The 18,941-nt window shown below is 38.9% G+C and overlaps 1 protein-coding gene across 5 annotated transcripts in view; it reads left to right on the top strand.

Annotated features, from left to right (window-relative positions):
- NPS (neuropeptide S) overlaps positions 1-15,426 on the top strand; it is a 57,934-nt gene extending 42,508 nt beyond the window's left edge. For 4 of the 5 annotated variants that reach the window (XR_006581224.1, XR_006581226.1, XR_006581227.1 and 1 more), the window contains one exon: positions 11,742-11,775. Coding sequence is in view for 1 of the 5 variants with exons in the window: in XM_045025246.1 (XP_044881181.1) it covers positions 11,742-11,823; positions 14,290-14,466 (259 nt within the window). In the remaining 4 variants the exon portion in view is untranslated. Of the gene's footprint in view, positions 1-11,741; positions 11,824-14,289 lie in introns of those variants that run through there. The other variant, XM_045025246.1, reaches the window with a different exon arrangement.
- The last annotated feature ends 3,515 nt before the right edge of the window (positions 15,427-18,941 follow it).

Below are 18,941 nucleotides of genomic sequence, written 5' to 3'. Positions count from 1 at the left end.
CCCACTACAGAGGGCCACAGTGGAAGTCACCCGAGCATTAGAACAAGACAGCTAAGCTGAGAAGCAAGAGTGAGACCCAGTACCCAAAGGAGAAACTATGTCCCAAGAGGAAAAACAATTCCCCACTGTCGGAAGACGAGTGGTGGACTGGTTGGTTCTAGGGCTGAGCAAGCATTGGGGAGTAAGACCAGGAGAGAATAATGCCTCTCTGGTGGCAAGGAATACAGTGTGAGGAGACATCTGCTATAGATTATAGTTCTTTGTCTTGACATCCATAGTTCAAAAGTCAAATGGGAGACAGAAGAAACAGGCTGGACCCTTGCCGAATACCTGTTCTTGTGGCCACATGATGCCAGAGTAGTAAACAGAAATGACAGCCACTATCTGGGGCCTGCAGGCCATAACCATCTGCCATAAATCCTGGCTTTGCGCACTCTCCCAGCAGCCCTGGAGATCAGCCACACACTGGGGAGGTCAGAATTCTAGTCTTCACATTGACTGACATGTAAAACCCATGCTGCTCACCTGTCCAGGAGAGCTCTTGGAGTGTGGGGATTAAGAGAGCTGCTGGTCTACTTTTATATTCTCCTACTGCCCCATAAAAGCCTGGACAAAGTGAAATGTGCCTGTATGTTAAGAAACTGAAATATATTTACTATACATAAAAATGGATAGGGACAGACAGTGATGATGAAGTTACAGGTGAATCACCTGTTAAGACAGTGTATCCTGTACATAATAGGCCTAATTCTCTTCTGTTACCTTGGTGTAAATCCATTGAAGTCAAAGACATTTCTCTGGCTTTGAACCAGGGCAACTGAGAGCATGGTGTAGTACAATACACACATGACTGTGTTCATAAAAAATCTTGACTCAGGATGGGTTAAAGTTTCCCCTAAACCAAGCTACTCTCCAGTAGACCAGGCATATTTGCTTCTGTTGGTTTCTTTATAGTGGGATCTCTTCTTAAGTCATTCCAATGTTTCTTCAGTTTCCTTTTGTCCCCGCCGCTACCCACCACATTGATTTTTAAGGCTTTGCTATGCTGCATTTTCTCTTTCTTGTATGGACTCATCCTTGCTGCTCCATCAGACACTAAATGTTTATCCTACTTTCTCAGTTGGGGCAGCTCTTCCATCTAAACTGAAATTAGATTTAACCTTTGACAGATGTCTTTAGCCTGATACTGACATATTTTCTTAGATTTTAAGGGAAGTTGCTACCTATCTGAGAAGTTTCTGAATGCATAATTTATGTTGGTGTGCAAATATGCATAGCAAATATGCTAATTACTCTTCTCCTAAATTTGTTTAGCAGTTTTTGCCTGCTGTATTTTTCTAAATACAAGCTCTCAAATTATTTGCACATTTGGGCTTTTGCATGCTAAACAATTTGTCTCCAACAATCTTTAACTTTTATCATTAGGCACCATGTAAATTCTTTTTTGGAAGATTTGCTTAAAAATTCAAGATTATTTATAAATATGATTTTTTTCCACCCGTGCCTTACATAAAATGGGTTATTCTCGTCATTTGCAGTGGGCTACAGATATGCACTTGGTGGTTTCAGCAGAGGTCCCAGTGGATGTTAATGCATTTCACAAAGAGCCAGATGTTGTGTAGCACTAAGGACTGAAGTCAATAGGTGATGATGACATTCAGCAGGAGCATGCTCAAAACCACTGCACAGTTTGGCATAATTGGCAGTGATGTGGATTGTCAGAGCTGTATGAGGAAACATTCACCATATGAGCCCACGCTATTCCTATATGCTTGAACTATAATGGGAAAACAGAATGTAATTATAGATTATGACTTAAACTTTAAAAATACAGGATTGTGACTCTGATGCTGTTGAGGACACCTTTTGAATAAGTCCAAGACAGGATCCACAAAATGTGATTTTACAGCTAATTTCTATTTCTGGCATCATGGAACAAATTATGGCTTTAAGCCACCTTACTGTGACAGAGTGACATGCACCTGCACAAGTCTTATCACACAGAAATGCTTAGAAATAGCATAGAAGCCAGAGCTCTTGGGTTCTACTTCCAGCAGTTGACTTGTTATGAGACCTTGAGCTGATCACTGGGTGAGATTCTGTGTTGCATCCTTTTTCAGACTGGGGTGACTAGAATAGTACACAGCATTAAAAAGGTTTCAGAGTAGCAGCCGTGTTAGTCTGTATCCGCAAAAAGTACAGGAGTACTTGTGGCACTTTAGAGACTAACAAATTTATTTCAGCATAAGCTTTCGTGGGCTACAGCTCACTTCTTCGGATGCATAAAATGGAGCACACAGAAAGAAGATATTTATACATACACAGAACATGAAAAGGTGGAAGTAGCCATGCCAACTGTAAGAGGCCAATCAATTGAGATGAGCTATCATCAGCAGGAAGGCCATTGTCTTGACTAATGGCCTTTTTATTTTTTCCATATTATTCTCTATCCTATTCCTTATGCATCCTAACATCATTTGGTTTTGCTTGTTTACTACAGCTACACACTTCCTGGCTCCTAGAAATCTGCCCATTCAAAGCAAACACACACACAAAAGTCACTGTGAAGTGAGAGGAAGGACTGGCAAATGCTTCTTCTTAAATACCAAAGATTCCCCCTCCCAATTTGTTTTCTTCCTTTTTTGTGAATTTTGTATGTTAAAGCTGCACATAAGGGCTTGTATCAAATCAGCTTTTACATATCAATAATGTTTATTTGATATAAAGTGGAAATAATGTTATAGTGGAATTACTGAAAAATAGGAGTTGTATCTTTAAAGAGATGGTTTCAATGTAACATCTTAGACTAGGGACAGTAAACATTTGGAAGGTGGTTAATTAGTATACCAAATGGGATTTCTTCCAACTGCACACCTTCACTCTGCAGATGGGGACACATGCATGTGAGCTAGGAGACAACAATTGTGTGGCTACATCTTCCAGAGAACTTTCTAAGTTTAAAAAGGATTACAGCAGAAACAGGACTGCAAAACCTTTTTTCCAGATCAGCAAATACAGTTCTGAATGTGGAACTGTCATATCCTCCTCAGATAGTGCCTCTGTATACCTGCATGCGGGAAGATCAAAGTAAAAGGTACAATGGGCAGATTCTAGGAGATGGAGGGGGATTACAGGGTTGCCAGTTTTGGTTGGATGTATTCCTGGAGGTTTCATCACATGATATAATCTTTAATTAAAGAGCATTCTTTAATTTCTGGAGACACCAGGGCAATCCTGGAGGGTTGGTAACCCTAAGGGGGACTGACACTTATTCTGAGACTGGAGGCGGAGTCCCGGTCATGCTGCTCAGCCAAATGATAGAAGGAGAACAAGACAAGCTGGAAAAACAAGAGGCACTCTCTAGAAGTGTAAGATATGCTTTTTTTTATTACAGCTGCACAGATTATCTATCTGGATTTGATTTTGAGGTGTCGTGTGAACCATTTTTTCTAATATTAATTTATTTCCCTATTCTTTTGTATTCACTGAGATTAATCCTTAGCATTCTTAGGCTTTGCATCATCTTCTCCCCCAGTCCTGAGGCTGATTCAGCCCCCTCCTCTCAGTACAAATTAGAGCAGTTACAAGGCTTGCATGTATTTGTAGCAGGCTCCTCACTGGCCAAGGATGGCTGGATCATAGTCAGCTCTTGCCCTGCAACATACCCCTAAACTTGCTCTGTGCTAGAAGAGCTGGAGAGGGGATAATGTTGGAGTATGGTGGCATGGCAAGGAAATCCTCAATGGTCTGCTTATGGTCACCGTCTAGCAGCCCCTATGTGCCACTCTGGAAGATCTGCCCTATTGTCTGTCTGGCTCATTTGACAGGCTCTGCTAATAGCAAGAGCTGAGCAAATCTTCAATAATCTCAGGAGGGAGGAATAAACCCTCGGATGCCTTCTGAATTCTGTTTTTTTGCGGCCTTTGTATCTTCCTGGGATTTCCATTATCACTGAGTCAGTATCAGAATTACAGCCCGCGATAGTTTGATTAGTTTCAGTTTTGCTCTATGCTATGATCTTAAAGCAAACAATCCTGTCTCTTCAGTTTCCTGATTACCAAATTCTTGAAACCAAGCAAGGAAAGTTTCAAATACAGTTGTTATTTTACAGAAAGGAGCAAAACAATTCCATCCTTGAGGGGGAAAACATTTTTATCTCTTTTCCCCTATACAGGCCACCAGATTGTCATGGTTTATTGATCTGTTATGTGTTAATTTAATGGAACACATAGATAGTGCTAGGTAGGTTCTTTTGACAGTTTCTAGCTTTATTTCTCAACAATGGCGCAAGATGTTCAAAACCTTTTTATTAAAAATATTGGCATGCAAGTTACAAAACCAGTTGTAACTCTTTTGATTTACCAGTATGATGTGGGGGTGGGGTGGGGGGAATATTAACTGAGTTATAATAAATGTCAAAGGCTTACTTACACATTTTGTTAAATCAATTGTCCCAGACCAAATCTAGACAACCCCAAACAAAAGAACCAAAGGAACATGAAAGAATGATCCTTTTACCATTAGATAGGGATGGTTTTTGCTGCTGTCATTTTAGGCACATAAAATGACTTTCTTATCTGATGAGTGGAGTTCCTTGGTCCATCTCAGGTCAGCTGGATTGGGAGGTGAAGCCCAGTAATCTGCTTGGCCTGTTCCCAAGGCCAGAGAGCAGTGAAGGCAACATCAGAGAAGTTGATATACTCCATGTCCAGGATCATCTAGGGAACATTGTGATACCTGAGAAATTGAGGAATGAAGTTATGCAGACAGTTAGCAAGCCACTTGAAAGCATAACTGAGATCAAGAAAATAAAGAGCAGAGGAAAAAAAGAGACGTGATCACATTCAGTGCCAGGAAAAGAGACACTCAATGCCAAGGTGAACCATCTACCTCAAAGTAATCCTCGGTTTTTATAACTTTCCAGTCCACAGAAAAACCTTGGAGTCCTTTACCAGATTTTCCATCAATTCCCAATAACTAAAACAATCTTAGCTTATAATTGGCGCAACCTTACAACAGATCAACAAAGTCCAGTTCTCAAGACTGTAAGGTCTTTAGGCAAGACCTGGCTTTACTCTGTTTGTACAACGCCTGGCACAATGAGGCCCTGATCTCTGAGGCTTCCAGATGCTACTGCAACACACATAATAATAATAATAATTAATAATACAAAGATTCGTAGCATGTATCAAAGTCCTCTTAACATGACTTTAGTTAGGTGGATTTAGGCCTTTCAGACCGGGATCATAAGTAACATTTTCAAAGTGCCTAAGTGACATAGGAGCCAAATTCCCATTTTCTAAAGTGATTTAAGGTCAGATTTTTAAAGGTTATGTTTTTAGATTTTCGAAAGTGTACAGGGATCTACCTCTCATTGAAATCAAGGCACTTAGTAGCCTAAATCCAAAATCATTTATGCTCTTGGAAAATTTTATTCTCAGTCTCCTCCCATTAGGTAGCCCAGATTCATTAGAATATATTGACAAAATCAATAATGATATAACATCCTCTTGTAGATGGTAGAGGCTTCCGCAAAATAATGTTTCAATTGCTGTGTGTTTATTTGTTCATGAATAAAAACCTAATAAGAACTATAAAGTTAAGGAGTACAAAGTAGAAAAAAAGCTATGGGACATATATATATATATAATATAAAAAGACACTAATAAAATGTATCAGACTCGAAAACTTTTCAGAAGCCTGGCAGAAGAGCTAAGCTTAAATAACAAAGGCAAGGAAAGATTTGGTGTCTGAGAGTGAACATTTATAACACGAACATGAGACATGTTAGCCCTCAGACTCTTAACTTCAGTCCTCTCTAGTTTGAGGACAGATAGTGCTGGTTTTCAAAAACAAATTTTGGTTTTTATTGTTTTGGTTTTTTTTAATTGATTTTCAGGCAGAGGTGTGCTGAGTTTTGGGTTCTGGAATGTTTGTGCATCATGAAACCTCAAGAGTCTCCCTTCTCACATCCATTGCATGGAAGTTCTTTAGTAGCCATTTAACAAGTTTGATGTATGAGTGAGAAAGAAGGCAGTGAGAGGGCAGGTCTACACTACGGGGGAAAATCGATATAAGATATGCAACTTCAGCTACGTGAATAACGTAGCTGAAGTCGAAGTATCTTATATCGAATTACTTACCATCCTCACGGCGCGGGATCGACGTCCGCGGCTCCCCATGTCGACTCCGCTACCGCCGTTGCATTGGTGGAGTTACGGAGTCGATATGAGCGCGTTCGGGGATCGATATATCGCGTCTAGATGAGACGCGATATATCGATCCCCGAGAAATCGATTGCTACCCGCCGATACGGCGGGTAGTGAAGACGTACCCCCAGAGTCACAGTAACAAATTCCAGTGTATTCACATGCAGAGATAGACACAGGAGGTAAAGAAGTCAGAAGGCTGAGCATAAGGGAGGAAGTGATAGTCCTAAGCAGGTTTGCCAAATAGGGAAATATCTGTGAAGCCCCCTTCAGAAACCACCCCTGTTCCCCAAGCTGACTGATTGCTCCCTTTCAGTGGCTCTGTGACCTTTCTTAAAACCAGTGAGCCCTAGGTTCTCTGTGCACCTTGCCTTCCTCCTTCAAAGAGCAACAGAGCTGCATCTCTTCCCGTTGCTGGAAGCAGACTCCCTGCAGTCAGCTTCTTTCCTCTCATGCCCCAGAAAGCTGTGTCTGTCCAATCTCAGTTCATATGTATGAGCAGGCCCAGCTATATGTAGGCTGGCTGGGGTCTGCAATTGGCTGCTCTGACATATATCACTGAGGCTCCTTGTCCCCACAGGCTGTTCATGCCTCAGGCATCTGAGTAAGCAGGCTTTTGGGGTCCTGATATTCCTTCTCCCCTATGGAGTCTGAAAATAGTATGGTCCTACATCTGGGAAAGCTTCTGGATGTGTGGGGCATAGAGGTGGGAATGCTAGATCCTGGTCAGGCAGGAAAGAAGTTACCCAGGGACTAGGGTTGCCAACTTTGGCTGGATAAATTCTTGGAGGTTTCATCACATGACATTAGCTTTAATTAAAGATTAACCTTTATTTCCTGGAGACTCCAGGACAACCCTGGAAGGTTGGCAACCCTACGGACTGACCTATTTACAAATGAGGGAACTGTGTCACAGAGAAGTTGAGTGATTTGCCCAAAGTCACATGGGGTGTCTGTGGCCGAGCTATGCATTGCACCCTGGTGTCCTGAACCTTAATCACAAGACCATCCATTTCTCCACACAATAGACTGTGAAGGTTAATGTATATTGAAATTGGGCTAACGAGTGTGGATAAGATGAAAACTGATGCTACATTTCACTCAAGCAGAACCAAACCCAAACTGATTTTGACTGTAACAGAAACACCCAGATAATCTGATTATCTCTTGGAGTTGGACATGCTGTACCTGTTGGGACTTGATGTTCAATTAAAATGAAAGGCTTTTCTCCATGAATAAGACAGTAAGTGCTGAATATATAAACAGTCACATGCTCACTTAATAATCTTTATAACTGAGGGGATTGCTAGTGTCTTTAAATCAGGATATTTTCATTTTATATTTCTATCACCCCTTTGGCCCTGAAGGATTCCAAAGTACTTTACAAAGCAGGATGTTATGTTAGTTATGAGTTTTGTGACCAGCAATTACAAACATATCTCTTTAGACCACTGGATTGCAGCAAGCCTTGACATAGAGGACAGCAGCTGGGTGGGTAATTAGGTGTACTATAGTGCATGGCAGTGAAGAGAGGGAAAATTTTCAGCCAAGGACATTGGACAAACTCCTACTTTTAAGAAAAAATGCTCAGGACGTTTAATACCATTGCAAGTTTTCAGACTTTGTCTCAAAGGGCCACTGCAGTAAACTTCATGACGTTGCATGTATATAGCTCCGAAGGATGTAGGGTTGGATCAATCTCGCCATAATTCCTAACTGCTCATTTGCCCCCAAACCTCTCCGTGGGGTCTCATTCGGTAACCCTCTCCAATCAATTTTTTCTGTGTGTGAGGAAACATAAAAGGGAACCCTGCCACATTTTGGGCCACGGTGCCATTGGTGCCCACATGACTAAAACCGAGTGAATATCTAAGGGAGAAAATCCTTAAATGTATCACTCAGGTGAAAACAATTGAATTCACTTTGTCAGCTTTTGCCCATCTTTTGTTTGCTTTCTCTGAATATTCCAGTGATATAAGCATGTTTAAAATGAATTTTAGGAATATGCAAAGCAATCACATTTTACATTTGTAAACATGAATATTTGCGCCGGAAACCTGACCTTAGGAATTATTCTAACCCAATCAGGGAGACAAAATAAGACCATTGTCCAGATTTTTAAAAGCATTTAAGCATCTGAAGATGCAGATAGGGATCTTGCTGGGATTTTTCATAAATGCCTAGGGAACTAACTCCACTGGCTAGCCAGGTGGCATTGGGCAAGTCACTTCACTTTGTGCCTCAGTTTCCTGAACTATAAAATGGGAAAATGACACTTATCTTTGTAAATTGCTTTGAGAGCTATTATTACAATTGTCAACCGAATTGTTCCCTGTGAATTATTCATTCTCTTCTACACCTCTGCATGCACAGAGAAAGACAAATTGGATTAAATTTTATTTGGACAAAATAGAGGAGTTACTGGTGAGTAAAGAGAGACCTGTGGTTTAGCAGAGATTTTATCTGCTGCTGCTTTTGAAATGCTGTGCTCAGCTTTCAAGGATATTTGCAAATTATGGATCCTTTGCTACTCCTGGATTCCCATGCAGCAATGGTGGCCAAGAGTCCTTTTTCACATTTATGACTCACTGTAAGACTGAGAACTTTTATTTCAGATGGCATCTATTCATGATTTTTCCTCTGTTCCCTTTGCATCACTCAGAGAATCTAGCCTTTTTTTTTTCATTGTTGTGCACTAGGTAAACCAAATATAGGGTACTCAATTGTGCCAGCATAAGTTTTGAGGGAGAGGTTTTCTTTATAGATGTAAGCAGAGTCAGGATGAGCTCTACCCTGACATCCAGTGGTAAATTATGAGGAGTGGGCAAAGGAATTTCAAGAATGTGCATTTGCATTGGTAAACCAACTCCACTTAGCATAACACACAGCAGCCTGGGATGGTTATTTTCATAGCTGTGGGATCCCCAATTTCTTTGTTATTGGGGAAGGAAGGAAAAAAAGTGCTGTCACCTTAATTATGTGAATGAGGAACTATGAGACTGCTTGATGACAGAAATGACTCAACCTACATTAAATAGTACTTGCTAGACAAGGGACATGGGTTCCAAAACCCAGTGAAGAGAGAGAGGTTGGGGACTGGTGTGTGTACCTGATGGTATGGGCCCCTTTTGAGGGCCTGGAACACCAATTGCACATCCTCCTCTCTCCACTGTTAAAGAGCAGAGCTAATTTTGAATCCTTTAGGAGTCCATCTAGAGGCTGCTGACCTGAATTCACGTTTGGCCAATGTGGCACTGGGGCTCCCCTACTACAAGCTGAAACCACTAAGAGCTGAAATCACTAAAAGAGCTGAGCTTACTGAGCTGAGATCACTGAGTGGGGGAGCCTGAAGATCGATCACTAAGCGGCTGGCAGAGCGGAGCAGTCTGCAGCATGTTGGAGCAGCCCATAGAACAGTGAGCAGTGTGGAGCGGTTTGTGGGGACGGCTGACGTGGTTCACGGGTCTGCTGGAGGAGCCGCACAGCTGGTGGAGTGGAGCCAGTCGTGGTGAAGGCTGCAGCAGAACTCCACGGAGAAGCGGGGCAGTCGGCCCTGGCCCATGTAAGGTGTCCCTTAACACCCTGTGTGCGCCCCCCCATTTCCACCCAGGCTGGGGGAGGGTAAAACTCTGCAGATAAACTTTTGAACTCTGGGGTGGCACTGACCAGAGACAGAGACTTTTGGGTTGTTGGACTTTGGGGTGATTGGACTTAAGACCCTAAGGGGGAAAGGACAGTGCCAAATGTACTTGGGGGTGGGTTTTTGCTTATGGTTTGTGTATAGTCCTGTTTATGGTGTCTCTCCAACGTGATGCCGCATTGGTTCCCTCCTTTATTAAAAAGATTTTGCTCTACACGGACTCTGTGCTTGCGAGTGGGGAAGTATTGCCTCCTAGAGGCGCCCCGGGGGGTGGTAGGTAATTGTCCCAGGTCACTGGGTGGAGGCTCGAGCCGGTTTTGCATTGTGTTATTGAAACGGAACCCCTGGATACTGAACCCAGCCCTTGTTGCTGCCAACTTAGAGGGGCAGAAGGGTTACATACATGTAAGTCTTTCTTTTACCTAAAAATATTGTTTATAATGAATAATCCAAGGAATAAATACAGATTTTAATTACAGAAAACAAAAGCTCTCAAACTAGAAACCCAAAAGATCCAGAGAAGTCTGTGAATTCTCAGACTTCACAAGGTTCAATCCACCCTAATAAACATCGTGCCAACTAAAATACTTAGAGCAAAATAGTGATGCGCTAAATTTCAGAAACCACGTTCTAGTAATGCTAGATAAAAGTTTGATAGATAGATTAAAGTTAATGGGAACTTCCCATCAGTAAATAAACAATAACATCAGCAGATACTGCATGCACAGGCCTAGAAATTAATTTAATTAATGAAGCTGAGGTTGAGTAAGATAGTGTCCAGATGATAATTCCAAGAAGGCCAAATAAAGACTAAATTAAATGTTATACTTATACAGACACTAGTATTCTGCCGCACATCAGTTTGGTGCACTTCAGTTAGGCTCATGGTTTCTGAATATGAATCTAGTTCCACTTGGACCTTGTCAAACTGAACAATCAAGCCATTTTAGAAGGAATTGTATTAAATTCAAGTTTGAACATAATTAAAAACTCAATACATATGAGGCCTAAACAATATTCACAGAAAAGTCTAGAAAATGGTGGGACTTCCATGGTGCAATGCGTGGGTTTTCTAAAAGGACCAGATCATGCATGTGAGTAGGGCATTGGCCCCATCAGCTTGCTCTAGCTGTAAGAAAGTCTGTTCATTTCATATAAATATTGTCTATCCCCTTAGTCTGGGAATGAACAACAAATAGGGGAATGTACCATATAAAACAAAAATACAATTCATGACAGAAGTTAAACAGATTTTTGCTGAGATAAAAAAGTCCTTGGAAATATTTATTATTTTTTATCCCAATGAATTATAATCTGCTTTGAGGAACTGGCAGCTGAATTTACATTTTGGCTACTTTTTGTGTGCTACTAGGTGTGCATGACACATATAGAGGGTTAACATAGCATACAGTAATTGATGAAACTCTTGTTAAAATAAATTTTTGTGGAATCTTGAGACCTTTTACCATTTGTGCCATGATAATACGGGCTGGAAGTATACTCACTTGAAGGACATCTTAATGGCAACACATTTAATGAAGTCAATTGGTAGTTTTATAATGGCAGTAGAGAGTGTTCTTGCCATTTTCCCATTTAAAAAGAATAAAAGGCCAACCAAGGACCAGTCAGTCAAACTGAAATAGGATTTGCTGACATTTTCATTCCTGAACTCTTGGTATAAAATGGTCATCTAAGAAAGAACTGATCGGAAATGTGAGAAATTTGGCACTAAAACTGCATAATTGCACGTAAGTGCTGAAAGAAAAAAAATGATCAGGTAAAGATATTGCACTTTATATTATATCTTTGGACAGTTTGTATTGGTGTATATGTATGTGTATATTAAGTTTTCTTTTTAAAAAAATTAAACTAATTTGAGTTTTTCCTTGCAGTCTGTTCAGGTTAAACTTCATTTTAATTATTTGGATCTCAACAATGCACCTGTGGGGGTGTTACCCAACTGTCCCTTCTACGGTAAGCTAATCTTTGAACATCATCTACTTCATTTGGTTTAAATAGACATTTTAGTTAAATTTAGTTGAGTTATTTTTAAATACTATTTGATCAAACTTGTTTTTATGTTAAAGGTGTAGAATAAATATTACTATCAAATGTTCCTTGTTATGAAGAATTTTTGCTTTAGTTGCTAGCAAGGTTGACAGGATTCTCTCTAAAATAATCTATTAGGCATGAAGTGTTTATGCTTTTGTGCATGGGATGCAGTGTATGCAGTGGTTCAGCCATGGGACAGAGAATGGGAAGCACTGAGCTCTGACATTGACTTCCTCTCTATTTCTTCTCCCTATATTAGCTTCCCCATCTGTAAAATAGAAATAACAACATGTATTTACTACATACTCTTGTTAGTTATTATTTGTAAAGTTCTGTAACTGTTAGGCATTCTTAATAGGTTTGTATGCTGAAGATAACTCCTAAACAGTAGTGGAGTTGTCTTGTTAAAAGGAACCGATGTGAAAAACCCATCAGCCTATAGAATGAACAGTAATATTTTCTCCATTTTATGTATCTATGTATTTTAATAAAGTTCTGTAAAGTAAAAGCAAACAGGATATTTTAAAGGTAGTACATGCCAATATTTGATGTTTGGGATGGGAGAAATTACTATAGTAGAATATTAAATGTTATATAAAGTACCTCATGAAAGATTATGCAAACATGTTCTGAATTAGATGTCTTGCTCCAAATAGTAATTAAGTAGTTCAATGTTCAATTTCCATGTTAGGATGTAGTTTTATTTAAAGTATTTTGTTGTATTATTTGTAACTAGAATATTATTTCCTGGAATCTTAGTTGGGATTCCTTTTTTTTCCCCTTTCAGGCATGTATTTTATATCACCAGATTTTCATTAATGAAATCTATCTCCACTACAAATAGTATCTACTTGTGTGGCTGTTTTCTTTTTATGTTGATGTTAAGTTCGAATTAATCTTCATCAATCAGTCTTCTGATTTTTGTGTGTATGTTTTATTTGTGTAACTGTTTAATCCTGTTTCATCTTTGATCATATATTGTTTAGACCTATTATGAGCTATTTGACTAACCATATTTCATTTCAGATCTCATTATGGCAATGACATAGTATGTCAAATGCTTTTTAATTGTTTAATATATGCCCAATGCCTTTCACTTTCAAATAAGATTAACAGAATGATGACCTTGTTATCCATTAGTACAAATCCTTGTATGGGTTGCAGTGGTGTCCTTAAAATCTCGAGATGGAATTTGCTTGCTTTTTGAAGATTTTATTTTTGTAATAAAAATGGATCATTTCCATTTGTAAGAAAGCCATAAGCAGAGAGATTGTGTAATGCAGTGGATGGGGTGTGTTACTGGGAATTTGCCTCAGACTCGCTGGGTGATCTTAGGCAAATCATAATAATAATACCCATCTTTTGTAAAATGTTTAGAGAACTATTAATGAGAATATTATTAAGTATTATTAAGTATTAGATGGTATTATTATAAATAATTATCAGATCAATACTAATATTCCATGGGAGTTTTGCCATTGACTTCATTGGAGCCAGATTTTTCACCTCATGGCTTTATATTTAGTGACTTCTCAAACATTAATGAAACATCTGAAGATATGTACACATAGACATATACGGTATGTATATAGTACAATAGATACCCCCTATTGACTGCTAGTGTAATAGGATGAAAGGCTTTATATAACTACTGTATGAGAGGATAGAAAATATAGCCAGTATTGCTCCCTCAGTATGTATTTTATACATTTTTATAATTGTAAGATACAGTAAAAGCTCTGTGTGTATATGTGTGAGAGAAAGAAGGGGAGGGGGAGAGAGAGAGAAAGCTACCAGACTACTTAAATGCAAATAATAAAAAATATTTTTGTCAGTATTAAGAAATATAATCATGACTGTAACTATAATAGTGGAAGAGAAACCCCCAAAGCTGCTGTGCATTACAGATGTTTCCATTTCTGATGTTATCTATCTTTTAAACTAAATAGATTTCATGTAAACGGTAGTGAAATTGCTGTTAAATTATTAATAGAAAAATCTTATTTTATAATGGCAAATGTGTACTGTACTGTAGAGAAAAGTGACTGTCACCTGCCACAACAGACAACGTCAGTAGTGCTACATAGAAAATAACATGTTTCAGATCATAAATATAACTATAGAAATATCAGAATTTTATACAGGTAAAACACCACTTGCATTTTCAGAAAAGCTATAAAAACATCCAATTTGGATACTTTTAATCCAAAGCAAATAATCGATAATCCTTGTCATTTTAAGTGTAAATGACTTTTTTGTCTTTGGGCTTTGCTTTTTACAGTGGGCAAGTCCCAGCAAATGTGCAAATCCATTATTATGGCTTTTCTGATCTGTGATATATATTTTTTTAATCTTCTGAGCAATAATCCTTTTTATTTGAATTGCCAGCTGTCCAGGAAATCTGATTACTGTCTCATCCTGCTGAATAGCTGCTTAGCCAAGCTGGACAAGAGTGAAGAATTGACTTTTCTAAAACCTTTCCTGGAGAAGTCTTTCATTAAAAGGTCCTTTCGCAATGGAGTTGGATCAGGAATTAAAAAAACTTCCTTTCAAAGAGCAAATTAATAAATAACTGCTCAGGAAAGTACCCTCAACTTTAGCATCTAACATTTAACTGTGAGCTTAAAATAATTTGCAATGCATTTCTGTTATAAAAACAAAAGAGACAAATGTATCAGCATGTTCATAATGTAAACAGATGTGTATTTCAAATAGTGCAAGCCAAGTGAAGCAGATTAAATTGTTCAGTATAGGCATTGTTTTCAAAGTTACAATATCATAAAGTTTTGTATTGATATAAATGTGTTTTCAGCTGGTTAATTCCCCGTTTGTAAAACTACAGATTTAATCAGATTGCTCTTGATTAACACAAAAATAGTTCTGTGCTTTGAAAGCATGCACACATGCAACAAGTCTTTAGGATGGCAGCATTATATCCTACATATACTCATCTTTGGTCTAAAAGATATCCTTATGGTTAATGCAGGGCATGGCTTCATTTTATTAGCCTGATTATCATTTACATGAGGACCACTTTACACCACTCTGGTAATATAAGGCGGGTCTTAAAATGTAATTTAAGACATCTTTACATTGCTCTACAGGTATAAAGGGCCATTCGTGAAAAAGAGAATCAGGCCCTATGTTTAAACTCTAATTTATTTTTAATATAGTTATTTAAAATGACTTCAGCAGGAAGTAATCTCTTGAGATGTCATTTCATTTTCAAGAGTGTCCTGGGAAATCATTCTCAGTCACTGTAGCAGTGCATGTCCCTCTGCTTCAATTAATCAATTAATGTAGGCAACAAACATCTGATGATATCTGCCAAATATAGGGCTTGCCTATTTTCTGCTGTTATGGTTGCGCTCTAATGAACAGTGGTCCAGTTTTGTTTTTTCTTTGCTGTAAAGTAACTGGTTAGATGTTTGTTCTCAAAATATTGTAGATTTTGTCAGCTGGAAAGGTCATCTGCTGAGTTACATTATTTGTGTGAATTTTACCTTGTGGCCATTTCCTTCGAAAAGTGATGTAACAAACTCTGAATGTTGGCTTAAAAATGTAGCAATGTGTATTTGTTCAGATGCATTTTGAATTCCAAAAAATCTATTAATAAATCAATGTATGGATCATTTCACATATCTCATTTCTAACATTATGAAAAATGAAATGGTGTTATTAGGCTGGGAACAGTGTTTATTTGTCTGAACTGTCACAAAAGGAACATTGTAATTAATCATTGTTTGAGTGTTAAGAAAAGATTGGCTACAAGTGCTCAGCTCAGTGGTGCTCATTGCCTACTGGTTGCAGCTGAGGGGGGTGGGGGAAGTTCAAAGTAACTGGTTGCTGCTCCCTGATTCTGGGGACAATTCTATATTGATCCTAGTGTACTTTAGAACAGCTATGGGACTTCTCCAAAGCATGTCTGGAGATATCTCTAGAAGCCATTAGGGGTATGTCTACACAGCAAAGAAAAACCTGCAGCTGGCCCATGCCAACTAGGCTCAAAGGGATCAGGCTGCAGGGTTATTTCATTGCTGTGTAGACATCTAGGCTCAGGCTGGAGCCTGGGCTCTAGGAGCCTGCAAGGTGGGAGGGTCCCAGAGCTTGGGCTCCAGCTTGAACCCAGAAGTCTACACAGAAATGAAACAGTCCTGCAACCCAAGCCCTGCAAGTCTAGTCAGTTGGCATAGGCCACCTGCAGGTATTTCTTTGCTGTGCAGACCTATCCCTGATACATGCACAGATTTTTAAAGGTGTTGCCCTATTCAGCATTATAAGTAGGGTTGGCAGAATTTGATTTTAATCTTTCCCCCTCCAATTTTTATTGCTTTAAATGTTCACAGTTGTGGGAAATTAAGGGGTTGGGTTAGATAATAATTATTTAATGTCAATAAACATTGAGATTTATAAAGTTAAAGCTTTATACCCATTAAAACACAAATTATCAACATATCAGATTATACAAAGCACATATCCTTAAACCATAATAAGTTCTCAAGCAGCATTTTTCTTACTTTGCCTACCTGTACATTTCAATTATTATCATTAGAAATATTTTTTCACTGGGTTATGTGTGTATGGTGAAATTGAAGTTTACCAACAGTTAACATAAAAATCTAGTCTGTCCAAGCCTAATCACAAATTCTAAGTGCCTTAGATAGCTACGTCCCACTTTCAAAAGTCACTTAATCACTTAGGAGCTTATGTCTCATTGAAAGTCAATGAGACTTAGGCTCCACAGTGCCTAAATCACTTTTAAGTGGCATTCTGCCCAGTATTCATGTAAAGGACAATATAAAGCCTGAGCGATATAAAGCCTGAAAAGTGCCCGGTCTCCAACTGAATTACACAAGTGGCTCTGCCATCTGTTGTCTGATCTTGCATTCACTGCACACGCGAATCTCTCATTGCTGATGCTGTCTTTTATAGGAATGCTAAAATCCTTTCTATGCTTTAAAGGTAGATTTTTTTTTGAAGGAACATAGAGTAACCATAGTGACCTCTGTCAGAAAATAAGGATGTAAGACTGTGGTGGTGGCACTGTTAAGAACATTAATGTTTGCTCCATTTGCCTATACAGTCATAGTCCACTTGATAAAGAGATTTCTTATCCTGAAAATATGATATATAGGGCTACGTTTTCAATGCACAAATACCCATAATGAAGGATGCAGAAATATTGGCCTATAGCATTATAAAACTATACAAACAAATTACATTGCCATCAATACTTTTTCATTATTCCGTGACAAAACATATCATTCACTTCCACTGTTTATTAGTTATTCTTGCAAACACGAGAGAGAGAGAGAGAGAGAGAGGACAACCAGATTTAGAGAGAGACAGGTGTGATCTAGGGATTGGAGCACAATAGAGGGAGCCAGGAATTCCTGAGATCTATCCCAGCTATTAACAGTGACTCTTTCTGTATCATAGAATCATAGAATCATAGAACTTAAGATCAGAAAGGACCATTATGATCATCTAGTCTGACCTCCCGCAAGATGCAGGCCACAAAAGCTGACCCACCCACTCCTGAAATAATTCTCTCCCTTGACTCAGCTGTTGAAGTCCCCAAATCCTGATTTAAAGACTTCAAGTAGCAGATAATCCTCCAGCAAGCGACCCCTGCCCCATGCTGCGGAGGAAGGCAAAAAACCTCCAGAGCCACTGCCAATCTACCCTGGAGGAAAATTCCTTCCCGACCCCAAATATGGCGATCAGCTGAACCCCGAGCATGTGGGCAAGATTCTCCAGCCAGACACTCAGGAAAAAGACTTTCAATATCCCAACATTGACCCTCGGTACTAATTACCAGTGGCGGCACGTTATTGACCTATTGACTAAATCACGTTATCCTATCAAACCATTCCCTCCATAAACTTATCAAGCTTAATCTTAAAGCCAGAGAGGTCCTTCGCCCCCACTGTTTCCCTCGGTAGGCTGTTCCAGAATTTCACTCCCCTGATGGTTCTAAACCTTCATCTAATTTCAAGCCTAAACTTCCCGACTGCCAATTTATATCCATTTGTTCTCGTGTCCACATTAGTACTGAGCTGAAATAATTCCTCTCCCTCCCTGTAGTCTCAGATAAATCCCTTCACTTCTTCTCAGTTTCCTCATCTGTAAAATAAGTAATTACATTTATCCAGCTATCTCAAATCTGCAGTCAGGCTTAATTGATTTTTACAGTACTTTGAAGACGAAAAGGGATTCATAGGTGCTAAGCAAGAGAAGGGATAGTCTTCTTCTAAGATAAAGCACTGGACTGGGATTCAGAGGATGTGAGTTCTATTCCTAACTTTGCTACAGATGTCTAATGTCACCTTGGGCAAACAGTATCACTGATTTTTATTGTGTGCCTGTTTACACACCTGTAAAATGGGCACAATAATATTGACCTACATCCTTGGGTATGGGGGAAGATAAATTTATTAAGACATTCAGACCCTATGGTGGTGGATCTGAAAAGCCTTTAAATACATATTATTATTCTTTTCTCTTTACTGGATACTATAATCCACTCTTCTAAAAAAGTCAATGTCAGGTCAAATTTACTCTCTTTAAATACTGTATGCAGAATCTCTGGCCTATGAGGGTATTTAATTTATTTTGCTCCAAAATGATTTTTGGGCAGATAAACAGCTGTATTTTAAAAGTCTTGTAAATCTCAACCTGAAAATGGAGTATGGCCTGTGGAAGCACTCCTCAGGTGTAATTATTATTATTGCTCTTTAATGTTTATATTGCAGTAGTACTTTAAGACCACAACTACATTTGGGCCCATTATGCTAGGAGCTGTATAAACAGCAAGGAAATGGGGGTACTGACCCCAAAAAGCTAGTAAATTTCATAGGTTAGATTTGCAAACAAAAATCCACTTCAGCTAATAATAATAAAAAATTATAATCACAAACTATATATAAGTGCCTTTGAGCCACAGCGCATAAGAGGAATGTGCAAAATTGGTCCAATAACAGATATTACCTTACCCACCTCGTCGCTCAAAGTAACTCAAGAATTCTGGACTAATATGT

The sequence above is a fragment of the Mauremys mutica genome, chromosome 7, assembly GCF_020497125.1.
Source record: "Mauremys mutica isolate MM-2020 ecotype Southern chromosome 7, ASM2049712v1, whole genome shotgun sequence".
NCBI classification, from domain to species: domain Eukaryota; kingdom Metazoa; phylum Chordata; order Testudines; family Geoemydidae; genus Mauremys; species Mauremys mutica.
This window is presented reverse-complemented; position numbering and strand designations above follow the sequence as displayed.